General features: G+C 39.4%; 1 protein-coding gene across 1 annotated transcript in view; it reads right to left on the reverse strand.

Moving 5' to 3' along the window:
* Window positions 1-2327: 2327 nt before the first annotated feature.
* LOC111218871 (receptor tyrosine-protein kinase erbB-4-like) overlaps window positions 2328-26100 on the reverse strand; it is a 318365-nt gene continuing 294592 nt past the window's right edge. The window contains exons 21-28 of the mRNA XM_022741351.1: window positions 16651-16806; window positions 14803-14878; window positions 12749-12895; window positions 9544-9641; window positions 8886-9056; window positions 4879-5128; window positions 3259-3384; window positions 2328-3177 (exon numbers count right to left, since the gene is read on the reverse strand). Of these exons, the coding sequence (XP_022597072.1) occupies window positions 2513-3177; window positions 3259-3384; window positions 4879-5128; window positions 8886-9056; window positions 9544-9641; window positions 12749-12895; window positions 14803-14878; window positions 16651-16806 (1689 nt within the window). The 3' untranslated portion in view covers window positions 2328-2512. The remainder of the gene's footprint in view (window positions 3178-3258; window positions 3385-4878; window positions 5129-8885; window positions 9057-9543; window positions 9642-12748; window positions 12896-14802; window positions 14879-16650; window positions 16807-26100) is intronic.

Consider the following 26100-nt stretch of genomic DNA (forward strand, 5'->3'; position numbering starts at 1 on the left):
TGAAAAAAGTCGGTATTTAGGAATCAGGAAGTTTATCAGTAGATGTCAAGCTCCATTTTGGGGAATGTAGGATCCAGTGTTTGTGGAGCTTGAATCACTGGATTACCCTTTAATACCCCCCAAAAATCAAGGTATTTCTTCACATTGGTGCAAAAATTCCAGTAAATCAACAGTTCCCTTAATAGTCTAGTAAACTGCAGATTTTAAAGGGATAGCATAGACCATAATGGTATTGAAAACAAATTTCTATCCTCTTACAGTGTATATCATCATATTGCCCAACCCTATGAGTATTATGATATTCTTTAGAGGGTAGAGGGATATGCCTTTGTTGGTAAAATGCCTAATAAAAGAAATAACATGATGCCCCAGTGCAGTTGAAACCATTGTCTCACTGTAAATTATAGTTGCAGCATAATGAAAAAAATTGAATGAACTGCCGCTTAGAGCGAGAATAACAGCAAAGTCATTTGGCTGTGCCAGAGCATTAAGTGCTATTAAATTATCAACCCAGGCCTAAATTAGGCTTCAAAGTCATTTGATGACAGATGCTACTGGTCTCCATCAGAGCTTACTGTGGCATCTGGCAGTATTGTATGAGTACATAAAGCTAGCCATCGGTAGATTCAGAGATAACTTGTAAAGTCACACCATTAATGTCAAACACCAATACAAAAGAAAGTGTCCCATTTTCTGGTACTGTTCCATGGCAAAAATGTGGAGGAGGCCTCTTTAGACAGTTCTGACAGTCTCTCCTCCTGAACCACTTTAACCCTAAGAGACAGAGCAAGGCCCTGTAGTCGTGACTACGTGGTCAAAGATAATCATCTGTTTTTATGACATACAATAGTATTAACACAGAGAGGTGAGAAAAAAATCTTTTATCCTCATCTTTTGATGTACTTAAACATTTCAGACACAGCTCGGTCCACAGAGCCTTTTTCTGGGATTATGTCTATCTGGTAATGACATGTAATTGGCTTATTTACAGCTCTGCAGGGTTAGCCTCTTTGTCATCTCCACAGTGCTCTTTTGTGGCTGGGTGTCTGTGCTGTTTACCCTGTCCTTCATTAAGCACATCTTCTGTAAGACAAGGTGACAAAGTAAATAGATCCCTGATGCCTAAAAACAAAGAAAAACAACAAAAACCAAGCTCTGATCCATATTCTAAACACTTATATCTTTCCCTCGTGGCCTGTTTAAATGTTCTCCACAATCATGCTCCTTGCCCTGTTAAAAAGAGTTGTCCATCCCCAGGCACCATTTCCATTGAAAGATCAATCCTAGTGTTGCAGTTACCATTGGTTATGTCAGTCACGATGCTGCTTACAACGGTCTTACGAAGGTGATATTGAACTGGATGGTTTGCTGGCTCTTCGGATTGGATTGGTGTGGAAGAAAGAGGACAGGAGGGATCTCAGCGTAGGAAGATAAGGGTCATCTTCTGAGCGATCAACCTTTTAAATCCCTCTCTAGCCATGCCAATAATCTGTCGAATGCTCTCCACCAAATACTGGGTGATATCACACATTCCATAAACCTGTGGTGACATTTACTTTCCTGTTGAACCTTTTTCTGCACTGCATCACTGACTTCCATTATCGACACCTGCTGTATTCCTGCACAAGGTCAATTGAGCCTCTCCTCCAGAATATATTTCAAGTTGTAGCATTCTTATCCGTCAGCGTGTGTGTATTTACTTATGAATTAATGTATAGATATTACTGGTGGTGTCAAGGCTGCTGGCATGTTAACATGTTGTAGGTATGATATGAGCTGTGTGTGATAAGTGTCTGAATTCCATTACTGGTGCAGCAAGATGTAAAACATGTAACAGTCAAAGAAGCATGTGGGCAGGCATGCAAGCCACATCTGGGCTCTTCAGTATGACTGCGGGTTTGCTGGTAAGTTACGACATAACTCCATGTGAATGTGCCATTTGACAGATTATACACACACAATAACAATGTGTGCATACTGCAATGTGTTCATCTAGCTAGTTGGAAAATGAGGTAAAACAAATATGGTGAAATGGTGAACAGTAATTTATGGGCGTATAAAGAAAAGCAATCATAATTCATGTCAGGTCATGGCAATAATCCTCTCTTTGGGCAAACCTCTGTTTATTTCTCATTTTTATTCTATTAAGCATCTGATTTCAATCTTTGATTGTGTTGTCCTAAAGATGCCAGGTCAGTTTGCTCCAGAACAGAACCAACCTCCAAGAGATGTGTCTACCTGCTTTAGGCGCCAAGGATGGAGCTAAAAAAGATGGTTTGAGTGTCAAGTGAGGCTGTCAGCCACTGTTATTGTGGTCCTGTCAAGAAAAGGCAGAACCTTAGAGTGAGAATAAAAGACTTGCAATCAGATATAATAGAGAGAAGTGTTCAGGGAGGGTGCAAGGAGAACCCAGGTTGAGAAGTACTGCAAGAAAACGAAAGGACTGTTCACAGTCCATTTATCTGCACCCTTATCCCTCTATTCATCCCTCCATTGTGCTACAGGCGGGTCACTACACCACAGTGTTCCTCTGTCTGTATGGAGGGGGTGGCAAAACATTACCGGCTTTCATAGCGGCCTCGGACAAATATTCCTGGTTTTCGGCCACAGCCGGGCGAATGCGTCCATTCTGCCGGTAGAAGAAGCGTGTGCTGCAGTCCTGCAGGTACTCAGGGTTGTGCAGTGAGGACTTTGGGGGAAGACTGTGCTGCCAGTATTCAGGATTGTCAAAAGTGGCCTTCTTGCCTTTCTTATCAAACATGATGGTGCTGCTGGTGATGCCTGAGTGCAGAGCGTGTCCTGAATGCCCTGGATGCAGGGTGTGTGATGGGTATGATGGGTGGGGGAGGTGGCCAGGAGGTACCACATATCCAGTGGATGAGACGGTGTGGCTTGATGTTGATGGGTTGACTGTCTGCGATACTGACTGGGCAGCAGAGGATCCAGAGATGGAGACTGCCCCAGCCAATCCGTTCTTGTCCCCAGGGTTAAGGAAGGTGTTCAGGTACAGTGGCTCGTTGACATACTCATCGTCCCTGTGGGTGGACTGGCTCTTGGGGGCAACAGCAGCTCCAGCCATGTGCAGGGTGTGGCAACCTGCTCCATCAATCACTGCATGGGCGTCACCATTCCTCCGACGTGTGACGAAGGGGTTCTCCTCTACAGGGTTGAGATAGTCTGAAAACAAAAAGGAGATAGTGTTACCCTCCAGCCAAACATCCATTAACTTGAACAATAGTTCTCAAAACTTTCAGTAACCTGGGTTGTTCTTGTCTCTCATGGCAGTCATGTAGCCATCCTGGTCCTTGTCTCCCTTTGGTCCTCGTTCTGCTAAAAGACCTGTTGGATCAGCACTGTAACGCTGTCCACTGTCCTCCCCTCCACCTTGAGAAGAAAAAAGAAACAAAGGAGGCACGACAGAAATTTGAAATATGTTACTTTACAAACCCTGTCTCCATGAATAAGAGGATCCTGGACACAGATTTGTCGAATCTAGTAAATTTGTGTTTTCCTTTCCAATGCAAGTCATGTTCACCAATAAACAAGCACCTTGCATTTTCAGTGCAATCCATTTTTGTTTACCATAACTGTTTTGTCTTGTGACTACACTATGGGGCAGGGCTTTAGCTAAAGCTCAATATCTCAAGAACTTTGTATTTTTCTGGGGATTTGACAACAGATAGATCAATACCAGTGCCTCAATAGAGCCATCAGTGATATGGCAAACTCGTACCCTTTCATTTTACTTCTTACTGTGTACCACCCCTCCCAAACAAATGCACAGCAGGTAGATACACATATATTCATAATGCTTATTTAAGGCTTCATTCTCCTTCTGGCCAAACAAATCTGGAAAGTAGGCATAAAAGTACTGCTCAGTGGTCAAAAGAACTAGAAGCTGCCACTGCTGCTTCTTCTGCCCTGCTGCCTGAGAGCTGTAATATGTGATTTGGTATTGCCAGACACCTGCTAGATATGAGCTCAGTCTGTTGTTCTCATCTCTCAAATCCTCTACTACACTGGTGAGTGATCCACCTTCACCGTGCAATACCAATGAGGAAACAGCAGATAAGGTCTGTCAAAGAAGCCAGTGAGCTCACTTTAATGTGGATTTCACTGATTTGTTATTGCACAAATTATAGTTCATGTGTTAAGGTAATAGTTCATGTTTTTTTATTATGCTAATACCAACTGTTTCCATACAGTATTTGAATTTTTGCATGGAAAAGTAAAAGAGGGTAATTAAGGAGGAAAAAGCATAAAGGTCATATATACATTATTAAATGAATAATACAATTAACTAAAACTAAAAGTACTACAATTACTAATGACTCATTTGTCTAATTAACAATATGTTTGTTTAAATGTCTATCCATCCATAGAATATGTGTTACAATTACCTGGTAATGCAAAAAAAATCACATTAAAAGTCCTGCAGAAGACATTATATTGACTGTGTGACTGATTCATGTCCATATTTTGGTAGCTTTAATCAAAGTGTCAGTGAGACTACACTTTTGGACGATCATATCTGCAGAACCATTCAGCGTTACCTTCAGCAGGAACTCCTGTATCACATTGTCATATTTTCAGTCAAGTGCCTGGTTGTGTGAACTTTGCAGATACAAAGAGGAATATAAAATGGTTTATCAGAATATTGCTTTACTCATAGCAATGACAATTTTTACAATACTGTGTTGATGTAAACACAGTTGATAACAGATGCAGATGCCTGTGGCCCTTGCAATATCCATCGGTCTCACACTATCTTCTGCTCTCCTGTTGGTTTGGTTTAGGACACATGTATACACTCACACTTAGTGCGGAGATAACTATTCCTCCAAGTTTCCACAACTTACAGATAACACTCTCTTTTACCTTGTCCTGCAGTGAGAGCTGAGCCAACCCCAAGGGTGTTTGACCGTGGGGAGGCCTGCTTCCTCAGGGTGCCGTTGCAGCGAGGGTCTTCTTGATTGCCACGCCCAAATCCACCACCAATTTGCCCCCCTGAGGACAGGTCCTGTGGAGGGAGGCAGCTCCCAGACACAGGTGGAACAGAGACCACTCTGGGGAGGGTGGCCAGCATGTCCTCCATGCTGAAGCTGGGGTCCTGGTAGCCAAACTGGTTCTAGGTAGAGGGGGAGGAGGGAGAGAGTTGCAGACATGGAAGACTGAATTACAAGAGTGTCAATTTGCCAAGGAAAAGCAAATCCCATGAGACAAATGCAAGTGGGGAGAGTTATAGTTTTTTCTGTGCTTCCAAGGGTGAAGTTCAGCTAAATTCAGCTTATTCTCCAAGTGACGAGATGATTGTGTGTTGTCCAGACGTTGGTCTACAAACTAGTTTGAGTTACTAGTGAAGCACAAAAGTACACAAAACAAACAATATGCAAACAAAGAAATAAATAAAATTCAAATTATTAATAGAAATGTAATAAAAGTACCCTACAAAATTATTATGAATCATAAAATGTGGAATTCCAAGTTCTTTGTACCATTGTTCATCAGTAATATTTCAATATGACAGGCAGGGGAGACAAACAGCAGTGCCAAACAATGATATGGCAGCATGACTGCCAAGGACAATTTAATTAAAAGGTTTTTAATTAAAAGGCTCCATGCAGCAAAGTCTTAAAGTAGCCATATCAGCCCTGCCCTGCTGTGTGCATTTGTGTCTATGCTCATAACAAAAAAAGAGCTTTCTAGAACCTCAGTGGGAGCTTCATTCTGATTTATCTTTGTTCCCGCATTTTTCCAGCAAGTGCTTTGTTTTCTGTTTCACTTCCATCACTTACTTTCCCTAACATGATGTCGGAGAAGTCTGTAATCTTATTAGAGGCAGAAAATCTTATTTTCCTGTTATAGTTATTTTTCCTTAAACACACTATGAAAGAACAGCAAAAGGGACTGAAGTTCCTGGATTTCTGGTCTGTGAATTACGTTGCAGGTTCAAATCCCTCTTCAGATCAGCACTTTTATTTAACACATTCCCCGGTTATTCATCATCATGTAGACCTTAAAACAGTGGTAGCAAGGCCTGTACCAAGAATCAGAACCCAATAGCCTTTTCTTAGAAATTACAGATGGGGTAGTCACTGATAGTAGAAACACTGACTACTATTAATTTGTGGTGTTTGTTTTGACAGTAAACTTTTCATAATATAATACGTGTCAGCACAAAATGAGCAGCAAATATCAGCTTTCAAACCAAAGTGTGACTACTGGCAAGTCCTGGTCAAACCCTAGTTATATGCCACTTGAAGCATCAGTATCTTTTTTTCCCTGTCTGTCTGTCACTATTCAATTTTTCCATACTTTCTCATTCAGCAGTCTACACTTTAAGCCTGGAGGTATTAGTCAAAGCTCAAGAGCTCACATTGTCTTCTCATTCCCCTGTAACTACATCTACTAAATCACCCTCTCTCAGTCCTCATTTACACCTCCTCCTCCTTCCTCCCCTCTTGTCTCTGTATTGTAACAGAAAATACCATCACTAACCTGAGCACAACAGGAAAAAACTACTACTACAAATTATTGATGAAGCAATTAAAGTCAACCACCAAGGTCACAATCATATTATTTTCTCAAATCCTGACCATGAAGACCATCATGGACTTAATTCATCCACTGTGGAGACAATGTAAACTGTGGTGAAGTAAAACATCACACTGGAGCATTTAGCAGAGTCAAGTAAAGTGCCCCCATTAAAATGTTCCCCTGTGAGAGCACAAGGTGCTTGAGGCCATGCCCAATGTTTTGGTCACCATTAAACTGAATTGTTTTCATGGTCAAATACAATTCTGAACTCTCAAACTCTCATTGTTAGGCACCACGATGCATATTAATAATGACAGTTCCTAAGGTTGTGATAACAATGTGTGAATTTGGAAAAAGCCCTTTTAGCTATGCTTTACAACTCAAGAGAAGATTGTATTTGTATGTAAATATTTTACTTTGTTTGCTGCAATAATTGAGTTTATTACAGTAATTTACATTATCTATGTGGATGAATGTAACTGTATGAAATTAATCAAATTAATTCAGCATCCACCCTAATGAGAAAGGACAAAAACGGTAGAGTATAACTTTACAAATATTATGCAAATAAATAATCTTACAGCCTTCTGAAATGAACCAAACTGAACTGGAACAGAAGTCATTTCTCTCATTGGCATTCAGCAGGCATTTTTATTCTGACACAAACACAGGGGGATATTGGAATACAAAATGGCTGAGTTGCCTGGCTGTGTGACTGGTTTTGTGATAGATTTAAGTCCAAAGAAAGACGATGAACATTTGAACAGTTGAAGAACAGAGGGAGTCTGGCTGCAAATCCCAATTTTGAAGAAGGCAATTACTGTAGTTTCACAATGGAGAAAGACCAAGGAAAACAGACAGAGAAAGAGAGAGCAGGATGAGAGATGAGAGTGAAACTGAGAAGCTGTGTGGGTTCAGTTTCAAGATCTCAGTTTTTTGTGCTTGAACAGGACAGTCCTGCAGCACACGCTGAGAAAACTCATCCCCCATATCTCTTTATAAACCATCTAAATGATCTGAATGACTACTATGACTTTAAACTGTCTCCTTTCCCATCATGGGTCTGTGCCAGTCACCCTGCTGCTACACTCAGAAAGAAATGGTAATAAGAAATGGTAATCAAGGGTGCATGTTAAATGAAAAGATACGCAACTAAATCTCTAATTTATTCTGCAAAGACAAAAACAATAACATACTAAGTTGAATATTAAACAATGCAAGGGCTTCATTTTGTATAAGTGTGCATACGTCTGTGCCACATTTATGCAGTACAGGAAAAACCTGTCTATGCATCGACTCAGCTGGTGAAACATGTTTGATTATAATAATTAAAAATTGTTTCAAAAATCTTTTTTTTTCTAGCATCTTTAATATTTTTCTGGATCTTGGAGGTGTGGTGAGAGAGTGAATGTCCTGAATGTCTGAATGTATAAAATGTTACTTTAACTGGACAGAACAGGATTTGAATGAAATACTTTACCACTTTTTATGTTTGGGTCTCCTGGACTCAGACTTGATGCAATCAATGCTTTTATTTAGAAAATATTCTAACAGGACCTTTTGAGATTCAAATAATTTTAATATATCACTTGTGTCGGAAAACTACGCCAAAGATGTACGTGAATTAAGAAACTTGCTATCACTTTAAAAATGCAGAAGCAAACAATACACTTGGGATGATTTTTTTTGACTGCTTGGAAAGTAGCTTTGATAGTATCTGTGATTAGAGACATTAAAATCTTCCTCAATCAGGAGCTGAACATCTAGTTCAAATATACGAGATAAGTCAAAGATATAGCTGTGGTTGGCTCAATGACAAACTGAAACTTACAGAAGTCGAGTTTGAGGCCGGTACCCTCAGTAGCATTTTGAAATTACCCATTAACAACCGTACTTTACCACCATGTTGGGTATGAGATTCCACTTTTAAATACAGTACGAGTACTAATAAGATCATATGTATGGCAACACAGTTCAGTCAGCTGGCTAAATGGATCTCAGATCTTAGTAAGGAACATAAAAAAAAAAAATCTTTGTAAAGTTCCACATGGGGATGAGAAGAGCCAGTCATTTAAGGACTGCACTGTTCACATCACCACTGCCATCTGTTTCTGTAACAATAGCTAACAGAAAAAGCCAAACTAATTAGATGTCTCATTGAAAAGAATTAAAAAGCCATTAGTTCAAACAACCCACTGCTACTGGAACTGAGGAATGTGCAATTTTATTGTTTATTACATTTTGTGTCCAGTCAATATCAAAATTAAAATGCAGCGAGTGTTTAGCTTAAAAACCCAATTTGTCAACCTGCGCTTTTAAGGTGTGGGGAGATTGCTAAAACAAAATACCTTGTTGGAGTCCATGCGTGGGCGGGGAGTGTATGCCAGTGGTGGAATGTTGAAGGAGTGGGGCACCAGGTACTCCTCAGCGTCCATCAGATCCTCCAGCTCCTCCTCATCCAGGAGGCTCTGGAAGAACTTGCTGTCATTGGGACTGGGCAGCTTCATGCGATCGTCACCCTGAGAAAAGTTGTGTGTTGATGTGTATGTGTGTGTGTGTGTGTGTGTTGGTTTGTCAGGGGTTATTAGTATTAGTATTTCGGTCATATTCAAAGCCTTTACATCTTAACTGGCCTAATATCTTTCCACGATTTCTATTTTTATTAAAAAGCTTAAACCAAAGATTTGTGTTATTATTATTTTGACATCTGCTAATGATGAAAGCTTAGCTGTATTTGCTGACTAATTTAAGCCCCGCAAGCACAATCATTTTAAGGTATGACACACAAGCAATAAGCAAAGTAAAATGTATTTGTAATGAATATTAATGTTATATACTAATGCCCTACACTCTGTATGAATTGGAAAAGAAAACAGAAAATGACAAAACACAATATATACAATACAATATATACATAATTCTGTTTTTTTGCCAATTGGATAAAAAAAAATCATCTGAAAATCATGTAATCCAGATCTTATAAGGACGTCATCAAGATTTACTTACCTGGATGACTAGGTATCTCTGGGGATCACGTGCCATTCGAGTGAACTCTGCAGCCAGCTCCTTGAACTTGGGTCGACTGTCTGCATCAATCATCCAGCCTGAAAAATGTGTTTGTGTTAGTGTTTGATCAATATGAGCTTCCAAATACATGGATATTGATATTTAAACTGTGGATACTGGATATTTTTGTCAATAGCCCTTGACTTTAAATCTGACATGATTAATTAATGAAATATTGATGTTTTCGGCAGTAAACAAAAGCCTCATCTACACCCATCAAGACCAATTAATTTCCTGACACTCTGTGCACCTGTGGATGGGTGGAAACGTGCAGTATACAGTGTACGTTTTAGTGGTGATCAGCTTTTTGTTATTGTTATTCTTCACACTTCGAGGGTCCTGCCTGTGCAGATTATGTATGCCATGCTCATTTTTCTGCTATTTGCATAAAATCATTCATAATAATTTGACTTTTATATAAATCCTTTGATCCCTAAATAACATACATTTTTCATTTTAAGCATGCACATGTGGCTGCTGCAGTATGAATGACTGTCATTGAATATGAAGGATCCTGAGTAACAGTGAGAGCTCTAGAGGAGGCTACCGCTACAGAATGCTACTAATCCCACCCAGCCCACCCACTTATTTCCACCTGTGCTAAAGTAATGTTGCAAGCGTGTGAATACACAGTTAAGGTAAAACATATGTATGTAGCCCAACAGCTATCACATTAGTAAAGAATGAGAAACTGACCTCTAAAAACTTGTCAGTGCATCTTGTCATTAAACTTAAGATAAAAAGATAAAAATACATTTCCCATTTCCAAATGTCTTAAAAGATTTTCCATTTAAACCATTTTCCATGTTATAAAATATTCCTATTTGTTCCATAATGAACAATTACAGATTTTTTTAGTGACGTTCTCTGTCTTGTAATCACTTTTTCCAGTCTAAAGATAAATACTGTTTCATCATTAGAATGGCCATATGGAGTAATGTGCTCTTCTGCCAATTTCTCTGTGAACACATCCTTATAATGCCAAAGCAATCATGTGATCTGGCCCTGAGTAGAGCCTGTCTAGGTATCCAGGGAAAAGAGACATAGAGATGGAAAGAGAGAGTTGTGGATTTACACACAAGTACACACATGCAGATACATCAGATTTCATATGTAAAAATGACCATCTTTTATCTTGGTGCTTAGCGTCTTATCAATAAATCCTGGGGTAGTAAAGTGAACGGAACATGAGGAAGTGCATTTTCACCACATGCAGTGGTGCTTTGTGTGTATGAGCTTCGTATGTGTAGTGGTGCAAAAGAAAGGCAGGTAACAGGCAGGTGACTATGACCTCTCCCTGCTGTGTGTGTGTGTTTGCTTGCCAGGTTGGCGCAGGTTCAGGGTGTCAGTAAGCGCCAAGGAGACAGTGAGGGCCAGAGGCTACAGCTTGGAGAGTGGAGGACAAGGCCGGAGTGGCACTGGCACCAGGTCTTTGTCCCAGCAGCAGTGTCCAGAGGTTACAACACCGCCTGTGACCACAGAGCCTCACAGCATGACGGCAGTCACCGACCCGTAAGGCCCTCGTGTTGGTGGTGTGGGTCACGGCCAGGGAAATTAGTTTCTTAATTCATCTTCTACCATAAGTCCTCCTAAACTTTCACACTATTTCTCACTATTTTAGAATAGTAATATTTCGGCTTTAAAAACATCTTTGACACCACCTAGACCCTCTTTTACCAAGAATTTTGATAATCACTGAATAAAAGCATAATTATGTTTGCTTCAACTTAAAACCAGTTGGCCTTCTCATCACCCATAAAATCCATTCGCTTTTCTACTGCATACTGTCTACAGGGCTGGGCACAAAAACTGGAAACCATGTACAATGCACAGCGGCAAGAAAAAGTATGTGAACCCTTTGGAATGACCTGGTTTTCTGTATGGGTAAGTCACAAGTGTTGACAAACACAATGAGCTTAAGCCATGAACAAACAAACAATTACAATCATTTGTGTCTTTGTTGAGCACACCCATTAATAAACATTCACAGTGATGATGGAAACAGTAAGTGAACCCGCAAACAAACACTTCCAGGAACTGCTGATCGGACCTGCACAATGTTCAGGAGGAAATTTGGACCATTCTTCCTACAGGGCTGCTTCGGCTTAGCCATATTCTGTAGATGCCCGGTGTGAGTGACTTCAGCATCTCTATTGGGTTAAAGTCTGAGCTCTGACTGGGCCATTCGAACAGGTGGATTTTCTTTGTTTTTCTGTGGGTCATTGCCCTGCTGAATCACCCAACTTCTACTAAGCTTTATCTGGTAGACAGCCACCCTGACATTATCCTCTAAGATACCTTGATAAACTTGGGAATTCAATTTCCCCTTCATGGTGTTGAGCTGTCCGAACCCAGAGGCAACAAAGCCCAAAATCACGATGCTCCCTCCACTGTAATTGACTGTTGGGAGGATGTTTTCATGTTGGTATGCAGCCCTTTTTTTTTTACACCATACATGGTGCTGCATGTTCTTCCCAAACAATTCAACCTTAGTTTCACCAGTCCACAAAATATTTTCCCAGTGTTGTGGAGTATCAATGCGCTCTTTGGCAAACTTCAGGTGTGCAGTGAGGTTTTTCTTTTCAGAGAGTAGTGGCTTCCTCCGGGTCGTCCTGCCTTGGACACCATGCTCTATGATGTGTGTACGGCAGACTAATGAACAGAGATGTTAGAGATGAACCAACTTAAATGATTCCTTTAGGCCTTTAGCTTTTACTCTGGGGTTCTTTGTTATTGTGCCTTTGGAGTCATCTTAGCTGGGCGCCCACTTCTTGATCTTGATCGAAAGTCTTCTGAGATCTCATTTGTGAATGTTTGAATGATATTTTAAACATGGATGAGAACAACACAACATTTTGTAAGTCATTAGTTTACATAGATTGTGTTTGTTCATTATTGTAGCCTGGATGCAGATCTGACCATATTTTAAGACAAATTTAGACATAAATGCAGGTTATTCCTCGGTGTTCTTTTTCTTGCCACTATAAAGGCTCTGCAGTAAATATATTTTTCTAGCTTATAATGTGAAATATTTGTTGAGAATATCAGAAAGATGCAGACTTAAGAATGACGTAGTGCAATCAATTATACTGTATTGAAAGGAGTTCCAGTTATTTTGTCCACCCCAAGGCAAAGCTCTACCTACATTTGACCATGACCATGTAGACATCGATGGTGCAGATGGGCGGCTGTGGAAGACGCTCTCCTTTCTCTAGCAGATCTGGGATATCTCTGGTGGAAATTCCGTCATATGGCTTCCCTCCAAAGGTCATCAGCTCCCAGATGGTTACCCCTAAAAAAGAGAAAGAGGGGTGTAAGAAGAGAAAGAAAATGACAAACAGAGGAGATGACAACAATATCAGAGAACAAAAGATGATGCATCAGTAAAGCGGAGCACAGAGAAAAGAACAAGTAGAGAAAAGAAAAGTAGAATTAAGATGAGAGAAATCAGTGTAAAAAGAGCAAAGAAGGGTAGAGAGTAGAGAAGATTAAAGGGTTCAGAGGGGAGGATTATACAACCAGAGTAGAGAGGAGACGAGTGAAGAGATGGAAAGAGAAAGAAGTAGAAGAGTTGACAGGAGAAAATAGGAGATCAAGCAAAAAGAAGAAATGTGAGAAAAGGAAAAAAAAATAGAGAAAAAAAGACGAAAAGCAAACGTTGTGAGAGACCAGAGGAGATCAGAGGGGATAAGGTGATGAGACAGAACACAACAGAGGACAGAAGATGAGTGAAGGAGAGGAACTAATCACAGTCTTGAAAGTCATCAGTCTGAACTTTCAGCACTGTTCAGCCTTAATCAAGTTAGTGTTAATGAGCTAATGAGTGGCAAGCAGAGCAAATGCACACAATAAGATGGAAGAATAATAGCCCCTGGTCATAGAGGACCACGGGGGACATGGATGCACTAAACCACACTGATACTTTTAATCAAACACACATTATTCTCTTTGATATGACCTATCTTGCAATTTTTCTTTCTAAATGACTTTAAGAGTTATTGGTAGACTTGAACAGGAAATTGTTATTTGATATATAGCAATAAAAATCTCATAAGACTGAGGGATAATGGGGGTGAGCCTTTAGATTTAAATCTTGCTGACATGCTGATGGCTGCAAAGACTGATTTTAATATTACAGGAGTTAAAGAAGTAGATCACCAAATTTGCATTTTACAGTGGCTGTGATTGCTACATGTTTATGCAGTTTAAGAAGTAAGGGAAATCACCACTCCTCTCTTATTTGTCAGCACGGTTACAGCTGCCTTAGATCTAGAAATTTCCTCCCCATGTATGTTTACTGTACACACAATGCACAGCATATGCCTTCATTCTATTAACCTGCATCCTCAACCTACAGAAATCCCAATATCTTCTTCATAATGTCTCTTGTTCTTATTTATGCCCACATCTTAGTATTCTGACGTGTCTGTTTTCGGTGCCTGAACGGTTGCTCACCCTCTTACTAAGTGGACCATGTGGTTGCTAATCTCAGTCAAGACTCTGCTCTGTTCTAACCCCACAGAGGTGGAATGAAGTCCACACTTAAGTAAGGACAGCACAGTCACTGCCCATCTTCTGCCGCAGAACCTTAAGGGCAAGTTGAGTCACTTATTTTTGGAGCACATTTATAAACAAGTGTTTAGCAAGGTGCTTTATAGATAAAAATTAAAATGCACTTATAAATAGGTATATAATTGTATGAGACAAAATTAAAGCATCCCTAATTAAGTAGACTCAAATACGGTTGTAAGAACATGGGTCTTTAGTTGGGTTTTAATAGTGGAGAGATATGAGGAAGACCTGACAGTGAGGGGTGAACTGTCTGGGAGCAGCAATGGAAAATGTCTGGACTTGGACTGAGGGTGAGAGTATGAGGAAGGAGGACTGAAGACTAAGCCGATGCCACTCCATGTAGTGCTTCAAAATTAGTGCAATTTCAACTTGTATATATGAACTTTGTTGGTGAAGGTATGACGACTGAAACGTTATTAAAGTGAGTAAAAGTGATGGACAGTGTATGCGATTCTTTTTCTTTCCTGGCCTCTCAGTATTTGACATCTTTTTAAACAAATCTTTCTGCACAGAACGTGCTCTCAGGGCATGCACCTAAAGGTTTTGACATAGGTTTCTGCTAAATTAATGTAACGTAATGTCATTGAAAATGGAAAAATTACTGAAACAATATACTTTGATGCTTACCGTAACTCCAAACGTCACTCTGATGAGTAAACTTCCTGTAATGGATGCACTCCAAGGCCATCCACTTGATGGGCATCTGCCAGAAAGAAGCAGAATAGCAGAACAGTATGTGCCACATCCATCATTAAAAAACATTAAACAGGGTTTACAATAATCTCTTTCTTTTATATTTGTGTAAATAAAAACTGATGAGGGAACTGAGGACACACGTTCTGGGTTCAGACTAATCATTTGTTGGTGAGGTGTTGGCATACAGTGCACTGTTTTGGCAGGACTGACTGTGCAAACCATGTTAGGGAGAAAACAAGGTTTGATTGAAAGAGAAAGTATTGGAATAAGCTTGGGCAAATGGCAGGGTGGTCTGGGAGGAAGCTTAACACAGTGATTAGATTTGAATGCCAGTTCTATTGATTACAGTGATGGAGATTGAGGGGAGGGGGGATATTGAAGAGTAGAGTGTGTGTGTTGTTCATTTGTTATGGGGTTTTCTCAAGAAGAGAGGGTTTGAAAACAAAAGAGGGTTTGAAACAAAAGAGGAAAAGCATGAACAAAAATTAGAAGGCGCCAGAAGCCTGTGTACGAAGAGCCCCTGAGAAAGTATTTGCTTACTATGTTTATAGGGTTATGAGATCTCCATTCCCCAAAAGTGAATAAAACGGTTCAATAGAGCAGAATAGTATCTCACTAACTCCTCTCAAACTGTCCTTTGTAATGAGCTAAGTTCCTCCCTCAGGATATAAAACCCTAATTAATGCTAATATCTATTGTTTGTTATTGTTGTCTTTTACAACATGTCAGTGGTATGGTCCAAAACAGTAATTCAACAATATTGTATCTCAGTGAGCCCCCAAACTCATCAACAGCAGACAAGAAAAAAAGAGAAGAAGGTCACTGAATGCAGGCTTAAATGAGCATATAGTGCATATTAGTACAGTACGGTATAACAGCCATTATAACCAACACAACCACCAACAGTACTGATTAATTAATGCCACTGTTTTAATAATACTACTTAATTCCTTTAAAAAGTAAAGAAAGAATAATGAATTAAAATTCCCATTCAACACTTTATATATAGTTTAAATGAAATATATACTTTATATAATAGTATTTTAAATGTCTAATAAAAATGTAAATCAAATCAATACCACTCTCACTCTCTCAAGACTGGATATTGAAGGGTAGAGTGTGTCTGTCTTTCACTCTGCTGTGGGGGGGGTTATGGGTTTTCTTGAGAAGAGAGGGTTTGAAAACAAAATACGAAAGAGGAAAAGCATGACCAAATATTAGAAGAGAAGCCTGTGAACAGACAGCCTTGAGAAAGACTGGAAGCAGCTAACCTGGCTCTGTCTGAAGGTAAAAAAAAGCTGACAACCTGCACCTGTAAGGCTCACTAATTAACAGCTCATTTTCTAATCAGTTTGCGTTGCCCTGGGCAAATTTATGTCTACTTGGGTCTTTCCATTAACTTTGTATGCATTAATACGATCTCTAAAATGTACTTTGTGTCTATAAAAAACACAAGTCACTGTGCCCAGCCAAGAAATGGTTAGATACAGGGAAGTGATGCTAGCTGTAGCTTCACATTACCATAAAGATATGTGAGTCGTACTGATCCTCTCTTCTAACATCTGGGGCAGAAAGTGGAAAATTTATGTCCCAAAATCTCAAACTATTCCTTTAAGTGTTTTTTTGTGAATGTATGAATATTGAAATTTGCCACACAAAACATTTATACTTTCCAGGGGCTCATTTTACCACCATAGTTTTTTTCTTCTTTTTTTTTTTTTTTTTTTTTTTAAATTGTGTATTTGTGTGATTGTCTGATAGTGTAAATTACTCATTTACCTTTCCTCCATCAGCATTGTATTCCTTCTCATTAACGTCCAGCAGGCGAGCCAGGCCAAAGTCAGTGATCTTGATGTGGTTGGGAGATTTGACCAGAACATTTCGGGCTGCCAGATCCCTGTGGACCAACCTACGCTCCTCCAGATACATCATCCCCTGCAACACAGATCACTTCCTATTGAGATCATTTATATACAATACACATATCTGTAGACCTGAGCGTGCAAGCGTACGCAGTAACCTGCACATATGCGCACATGCAAGTCTGACTCCTGTTCAACATCACCATCTGTCTTTATCATCATCACGGTCATATCCACTATCATCACTACCACCACCAAGACCACCATTAGAATTTCTATAATTATTCGTGTCATCATCATTACCACCACATTGTTATTTTTATGGTTACAATTCCCATCAATCAACAACTAGACTGTGGAAAAGCCCTCGTTATTGCTAAATGCTTGGTGATGCAATAACAGCTGCATCCATAAGCATTAACCCAGAGGCAGGTTTTCAATTAAAAACAGGACCCATAGAAGAGGAGAATGTTGGAGCAACACATTTCATGCAATACACTGACTGAACAATTAAAAAACCACCCCTCTGCTCCTTCTCCCTGTCCCTACTTTCATTAATGATGATTATCTGTCTTGAAAAAAGGAAAAGACATTTCCCTCTGACATTCTTAGATATCCAGACAAGATTTCTGTATAATTAATCTACAATATTCATTTCTGAGCACATTCTTCAGTAGAAGGTATAGATCCCCCCTTAAAAACCACATTGCGCATCAAACATGGACTGCAACTGAGACACTGAACACACACGCTCACACTTGAATAAGACTGATATACTTGTTTGTCAATAAGGGGCTGCTATTAATCTTTTCTTGGGAAGGCAAATGGTCAAATAAAATTTGTACATTTACAGAAAAGTATATTCTACCAGCAGCATGAATCTAAATCTATCAGCCTGCGAAAACACAATTTCCACCCCTATCACATGCAAACACAGACACACACATACTTACAGATACAATAAAGCAAGAATATCAATGATCAATCACAATTTGCATCACCACAAAAGTAGATAGAAAAGTTCAGTATGACACAAAATGCCAATAATGTCTTCAAGCTACAAAAGATCTCTGTGTGGTTGTGCAAAAGCTTTTCGGTTGCTGCATCTTGTGCTACACATTTAGAATCTACACTGCCCATTGTGGATCGCTGGAAGAGTGGACCTGAGGAGAAAGAAAGATGGGGGGGGGGAGAAAACTATTTCAAATTGGACAAGCAATAACAGAAGCCACTTTGTTCGAAGTGGCGAGAGGACAGAAAAACGAGGCCTCATTTGAAACCATAACAAATTGGATTTAGGTGGAATCGGCTGGACTAAAAGGAGGAGTGGATGGAGGAGGAGAGCGGAGGAGGAGAGAGGATATGTGGGGTTGAGTAGCAGCATTCTAAGAAGTGAGATTACATTGGTAAGGCTATAATCACACAGCCTCATTTGGCTCCCTCCCAGAACATGTGGTTTCAGCACACACCTGCACGTAGCTGCAGACATGCAACTCACATGGAGATACACCTGTATGTGTATATGTATATGTGTGTGTGTGTTTGTGTGTGGGAACTGGAAACAGAGCTGATGGCAGATCTAAGAAAAGACCCTTCATGTCTTGCTGGTACAGAATATAAAAGACAAGGAAAGACAAAGTACAGACAGTAAACTGTTTTCATTTGACTTTATCATGTGACCTAAATGAAATTAAGTGACTCTCACACACACACACACACACACACACACACACACACACACACACACACACACACACACACACACACACACACACTTATTCAGATTTATTCAGATTATGTGGTGAACTATGAGGACCAGAATTCTACTGTAAAAAACAAACCCATAGGTCGTCTGTGCAAGCAGCTTATTATGACTCATAATTACATTTTATTGTTGGATGAGGGATTTATGGCTATAGAACACATCAGAACAACAATGAGTGGGTGGATGCATGGGTCCACAAAACACAGGACTTTCACTCAGTAAACTGCTATTAGTTCCCCATGTGTTTTATCCATGACTGTCCCACAATCTTAACTGTGTGGTTATTATTGTAACCATGACAAGGACGCTCCTCTAACCTTAATGATGTACTTATTTTAACCCAAACCATGATGCTTCCCTAAAGCTAACAAAGTTGTTCTTGTTCCCAAACCTGGCCAAACCATGACCACTCCATAGGCGTGTTTATTATGTGTTTACTATGTGTTGTAACCGACTGTTCGGTACCCTGCAGTGGTAGCGCTATTTCAGGGGATGCTCCTGTGGGTCGTATCAGCGGGTAGGGACAAGCAACCTATATGGTTGTTCAGGTTGGAGGACTTGTTGGGAGTGGCCTTGAGCTACATCATGGCAGGAGACTCTGAATAAGTTAGAGCTGACTGACCTGATAATCAAACTACATTGCCATTCCGTTTCACTTCATTATTCAGTCGGACCTCATGTTTGAGAAGCCTGTCTTACTGGAGGGATGGATGGACAAAGATCCTGTTACAATATGCCACAAGCTGCCAACAAAAAGGTGCTGTCAGAGATGTGCTTGTTTTGATTGTGCTGTGTGTCTGCATGACTATTTATTAGTTTAGCACTAACTACACTGTTGCATATACAGCAATGATGACGGTGAATCATTTCAGGGAGAGGCAGCGTCAGACCTCATGAAGCTCTAAAGAGAAAGTACCATCTGTGATTGATGGGATCGGGAAACCTGATGAAGTGCAGAGCACGCTCTCGATGATAGCCTACAGTAGGAGGTTCAAGTAGCCAGTAATAGACAGTTTATTCAACTGCTGCTCATGTTTGCTTGTAGGACTCTTATCACTGGCTTGAGCCTCAACAATCACATGTGAGCCAAAAATGTACTCAGCTGCTAACCATTGTTGCCAATGTAGCAATATTTTACTTGATTTATGAACTCCTGTAACTAATAAATAATATGGAACTTTTTCCAGCTATCACACAACAATAAGAAATGTGTTGCAGGCTAAAAAAAAAAAAAAAAAGAAAACATCCAAAGATAAATGCAGGGTATAACAGGGAATGCACAAAAAATTATGTATAATGGGTAGAAAATATATTCATATTAATGCACGGGTACAGGTAAAGGTAAAGAACTTAATGTGGGTGGGCAGCAGGTGAAATAAAACATGAGAATAAAAAAATAAAACGGAAAACAGAAATGAAATAAAGGTGCAGCTGTTTTAAAGATATAAACCATTTTATCAAGCCTAATTAGCTGCCATGATGTATATACATATATATGACACAACCTTTCACCCCTCAATTCATCATCAGTCCAGAATTGAGAATGCAGCTGACTGATAGTAACAAGGCGTCACTTTGGACAGATAATAACCACAGCATAGGTTATCTTTGTGTCACTGTATGGGGGCTGACTGAGTGAGTACTTAGCACATCTGAAAGGGACAGCACATTACGCAAAATGTCAGATAACCTCGGACCAGTCATCACGCAAGCCCCGTTTCAATACAATCTGGCCTCTGGCATGACTTTTTACTTACATGTCCAATCCAAGGTGGTTTGATCCCATCATTAGCCATACACTTGCTGAATGCAGTAAATATTCATATGTAAAATACATGACATGAAAAGCAGCCAATACCTATTCTACTTTAGAAAAAAAAAAATATAGCTGATACCAGTGTTGCGGGAACTATCAGTTATAATGATGTTAGATGTGCTGCACTGTGACCTGATGTTCAAAGCCAAGGGAGAATACATGTTACGAAAAGTGGATCACGTCGTACACAAAGAGGATTCTGACTAGCATTAAAACACACAGTGATAATGTGTGCTTTTCGTTTCTCTCTGTGAGTTTTTCCCTCTCTCCTGTGTTTTGTCTGGCTCTTTGAAGCATGCACTGCTCAGAGAGATATACACAGAGGGTAGAATTGAACAGGATAAAGGTTGGGATTTGAGGTATCCCACGCTGGCCCTTGCCTACGGCTCCCGAATAATCACGTCTATGTGTCATGCTATAGACTGCCAGGTTTCTGACAGATTCTTATTTGTACATAAATCGCACCCGGTAATCTCCTCAATTTTCGAGACAATTAAGCAATGGAGGGAGAATGGATGGCTTGGCAACCCATGAATTTTAATTTGCCAGCACAATGAGATTGAGTGGGGGAGGTGATGGAAGTGTGCAGTGTGGGAAGTGGCTGCAGACGTGCGTGAGGAACAAACTTTTTTTTTTTCTTTTTCTACTCGGTGGCTCTCATTTACTGCCCTCCCATGTGGACACGATGGGAACAACTCACTGCCAGAGGTTTGTAATTGCAGCAAACCTGGATGCGACAGCCAGGGAGATGCCAGTTGTGGAAGCTGTATTTCAGGTAAGCCTGCTACCAGAGAAAATCCACAGGCTTCACACAGACTCTGTTATGATCACACCTCCAGACGAGAGCTGCCTTCCAATCAGTGGGGATCAGGCCTGTGCCCTAAACCCTGCACATGGAGATTTTACATGGGAGAGCTAGCCAAGGAAAAAACAAAAAAAAAACAAAACAAAAAAAACAACTCAATGTTAGAAACAGAAACCCCTTGGCTTTGAATCATGTCGAATTTCCGGAAAATACAATTGCAACTACTACTACTACTAGTAAATACAAGGTTGTCCACTTTGTGACAGCCCTACATTTTCACAATCAAATAAAAAGGGTCATACTTCTTATTACGTTTTTGCATACTAGAAGAGACCAAGTGTATTTTTATACAGAATCGAATACTGTGATATTCCACTAGCTAGTGCATTTTTGAAGTTCTGTGTCTAATTATGAAAAACAGGCATCCATGTAAGCTTCAACAACTCTGCCATCTCTTCTGTCCGTCATTCTGATCTTTTTTGTCACTGAGATGGGTGCAGAAATTGCTCATTTCTGCTTCAAGACTGATTGTATGCTTTTTAAAAGTAAAGAATACAATAAGAGTTATTCTTTAGTGCAAATAGTGGTGAAGAAAATTTCATTTACAGAAGAAGAAGGGAAGGAGAACGGGACATAAGCAGTGCCACAGGTCTGTATGCAGGCTGCTCAACTGCCCTCTCACCAGTCAGGAGAATTACTGCTCACAGAGAAAGTATTCTGACCTCCCGTCATGGTTATTTATGCTTATTTCACAGAGTCATGCGAACAAAACCCGAGTGGACAGGATCGTTCTCAGATTTGTTTTGTGAAGACAAATTTGGCGGCGAATGGCAAAGGGCTTGAGATTAAATCAATAGGAGGAGAGCGAGGAGAGGTGGTGCCCATTTTTCACTGACTGGCACTTCCCGCTGTTGTTTATTCCGGATAAGATAGACACACACACGCACAGTCACACACAGAGGAAGCTGTCAGCACACATGGAGGTGGTGTACACACACACACACACACACACACAACAAAATCTATAATCAAGTGATTCATCCTGATGCATTGTTATTCGTGAGGAAACACTTCTAATGAGATTGAACATCCTACAGAGGCTCTATAAATCTCTTGTGTGTTCTCTTTCTTCAGTGACAGTATGTATTTGTGTGTTTGGTGAGCCACCTCCTGTGCTGGGGTAGGAGTGACGTCTCTTCCTCTGGATTTGTGCCCATAGTGTGACGAAGTGAAGAGGAATTCATTCTTGGATATCATGGTCTGCCACCATGATTTGTCAGGGTGGCATATAATTAACATATTTAGTCAATAAAAAAAAAAAAAAAAAATCAACATTTTCAAAAGTATAATTTTGGTCAGGTACGGCGAAGTGTTATGTATGTAATTAATTTAACTATGACAGGACATTTGATTTTACACATATCAGTCCATAAGATTATTTCCTATATTTACACTATTTCTTGTCTTCCTGACTTTTTTGTTTTCTCATCCTTTCATTTATCCATCAGTGGTACCTCTACACGTTACTCAATGTGAAGCTTCCTTCTCTCATGCAAAAGAAAATAAAAGAATACTTTCACATTTGAATCAATAGTTTTAGCTTTACTTAAGACAGCTAGTCTGGCTCTGTTGTATCACATTTGTTTAATCTGTATAGATGTGTGCTTGGACGCAGGAACTCTTTTTTCTGCTATTTTGTGTATGGATTAAACAAACCATGCAACATGTTTTTTTTTTGTGAACTTCCCGTCTTCGTGCCTGGTATCTTTTCATCGAAAAAAGGCATAATATATTTCCTAAGCTATTCCTTGGAACAGCTTTGTATGCCTGACTTTTCAGCTGGTTCACTATAGAGGTGGTGTATGTTTTTCAAGAAAAGTGCCCATTAGACCAAACTTTCCAAACTGTATCTCTCTCACACATAAGCTTCAATTGTCAGTATGGACATTGGATTATTATTGGATTTTTTGCTTTAAATACTAAAACTTAATTATAGTAACTTGTTAGATTTTACAAGGTGCTTTGGTGAAGATTGGTCCCTGTTAAGTACTAAGCAGTGGCCCCCTCCCTCCTTCACCAACAATAAACCCCGGTCTCTAAGCAATATGTAATACTAAACTAAGAAGTTATATGACCAAAAGCCATACCAAATCACAGTCATCTACTTTGATTAGCTTTTCCTTCTGCGATGTCAGTTGTGAGATACTGTACATCTTCCAAGTGTAGCAACCCAGGACCTGTAAAGATGTAATTAATAAAATCCCCCTCGTTCCTGTGAATGAGACTCATTTTATTCTGAACACTAAACACTCAGCAGCAAGAAAACATGACTCGTCTGTGCTGCTTTTCTCTTTTGTTTACAGCCTCATTGGCTCATTTTAACTGGGCTGCTGGTATTTCTGGAGGGCACAGGATGTTTGAGTGTTATCATATTGTGAATAATGGTGCAGTTTTAATGGAGGTTCGTGACACCAATGCGGCATCTGTTTGACGTAGTATATGTTTAATGTATGGTTTGGATATAAAAAGACCCCAGTGGGCACGGGAGAAGGTGAATCACTGTTTAAGGAATGAGGTGAAACGAATCACACCAACGTGGAGCAAAAACTGAGGGAAAGGAGGGGAATGATAACACAATAATGATGAAAGCAGTAGGCTTTCATTTCATTTTGAGCTCCCATGTCATAATGAATTTAGAAAATGACATTAGGGAGCAGCTTGAATATGAACAATTTGTCTGTTCTCAGACTGGGTTAGCAGTGTGTGAGGGGGAACCTTGGTCAAATACATTTATTCTCTCTGATGAATGCTTGGTGCAGATTCCACTATCATACCTACAGCATAGAGGAGGGCTTGTAGCTCTTATATGAACACACAAATACTCTCATGAGTGTAACTGAACTGGTACAATATGCAATCATCAGTTTTAATTAATAATCAGATGGCAAAAGACTGATTACAGAAGAAGATAAACGAAGACGGCTCCCAATTTCAGGTGAGTTTGTATAAGCAGAGAAAAATGATTAATTAAAACCTTTAAACTACAGGAAATTTAAGTGCTTCTCGTCAGAAGAGTCATTGGAGAAAACATACATACATATGCAAACATGTCAAAAAATGAATCAATCCTTGAGAGAGAGGAAGAAATTTTGTCCAATTCCCACAATAGTTCTGGAAAAAATGGGAGAATCCTTTCCTGCATAAAATAATCCAAATCAGAGCCAATGTTTTGCACCCAGGTGACATACAATCAACCCTCTTTGGAACCAACTAGTATCAATTGCAATTAAGTTAATGCCTGAGAAAGTGTCTTTCCTTTGAGAAGTCATTTTCTCAGGTCTCACTATCTGGCTTAACCCTAACAATTGTAATCTCAGCAAAACATTTTTATGCTTTTGAATTACTTGAAATTAAATTAAATTAAATTAAACTAAATTAAATTACCTTAAATTAGCAACTAATAACAACATGTGTAGATAAATAAAAAGTATTCAACAGCCAATAATAGTAATTGGATGAAATGTGTCAATTATTCTGTTCCCTACAAATTAAATTTAGTTTAATTGTATTAGCTCTAAAGTTTGAAAGGTTTAACCAGCTAATATCAGCTCCAATACAAAAACATAGATCAAACATGGTGACCTTGATCACAACATTTTTTCAACACATGCTCTCTCCAGTTTGTCTTACTGAGCTCTCTAAGGACTAAGCTTTCTGAATCACTCTGTATCCTTAGTTTTACACAGTAAGTTGAGTTTTTTCAGTCAGGTTCACAAAAAAATATTGTCTGAAGGTTAGCTTTTTGGTTTGTAGAGTTGAAAAAGACTATTTGAGGACGGGGCTGAAGACATTCAATACAAAGTGTACAAATGGGATTATTACAGTGAATTCTCAGATATAAGCAGCTCAATCACAGTAGTACTGGCAATAGACGTATTATCATACACTTGTAAACAGAGCCAAAATTAAACTTTTTAAATCAAAATAAAAGACAGTCAACTGACAACATAATAGAATAATCCTGTGTTTTGTTTTTTTTTTTGTTTTTTACTACAAAATTACTTGTAACTCGTGTGGCTCCAAAATAAAACTGTAAGGGTCCATTATCACAAACAGAAAACATGGAAATGTTACTTTTCATTAATCCAAATGTGCTGTGAGAAGCACACAGAGTGTACAAATCTATTCCTCTGTGGGAGGCAGAGATGATGTTTGCAAGCATGGAGACTTGAGACAAGATTCTCTGGTTAAAACAAAACACTATTACATGCTACTGAATCAATCGCTCGTATTTATCTTCATATCAAAGTTCAGTTTCTGTTGCCAACATTACTGAGGGTAATGGTCAGAGATCGCAGATGACAGAGGGTACAGATAGAAGAATCAGTTAACAAAAGTTGATATTTCTTTTTATAGAAATATCAACTGACTTGAGATGATTTAAGAGATTGTGTTTTACTTCATGACAATGGTATTCTATGTGGGAGCGGAGGACGTGACTCTGAGGGGGAAGTGGAAGGAGCTGTCAAGCAGTCATCACTCTAAATGGGATTCAGCCTCTTCGCTGTAACTGTCACCGTGGCAGCTGAGCAGGGAATGACCTCACTTGGCCGTGGCTGTTGATTTTTTAAGTTAACAACCCTGCTGTCAGAGAATTCATATCTACTGCTTCCAAATAATCAAGTCAGAATTTAATCCATGTTCAGCTCATGAATGTGATCAGATGGTTCAGAATCTGAGAGGAATTTGATGTTTGCTTCCAGGCAGGATTTCAAATAAATGTCTTTTTCACACTATGGAAAGACGAGAAGAAGGAAATAAGTCAGCATAACATTACTTGTGTAAGATATAGGACGGTCAATAAAAAATGAAAAGATTTGAGAGACTGAGGGAGTAATTACAACAATTGAAAATAATCTCCAGGACCTCTCTTTTGACTCCTAAAAAGTATTTTATCTGTATTAACAGTTACTTTACAAGT

Source organism: Seriola dumerili, unplaced genomic scaffold (assembly GCF_002260705.1).
Source record: "Seriola dumerili isolate Sdu_G_001 unplaced genomic scaffold, Sdu_1.0 BDQW01000052.1, whole genome shotgun sequence".
NCBI classification, from domain to species: Eukaryota; Metazoa; Chordata; class Actinopteri; order Carangiformes; family Carangidae; genus Seriola; species Seriola dumerili.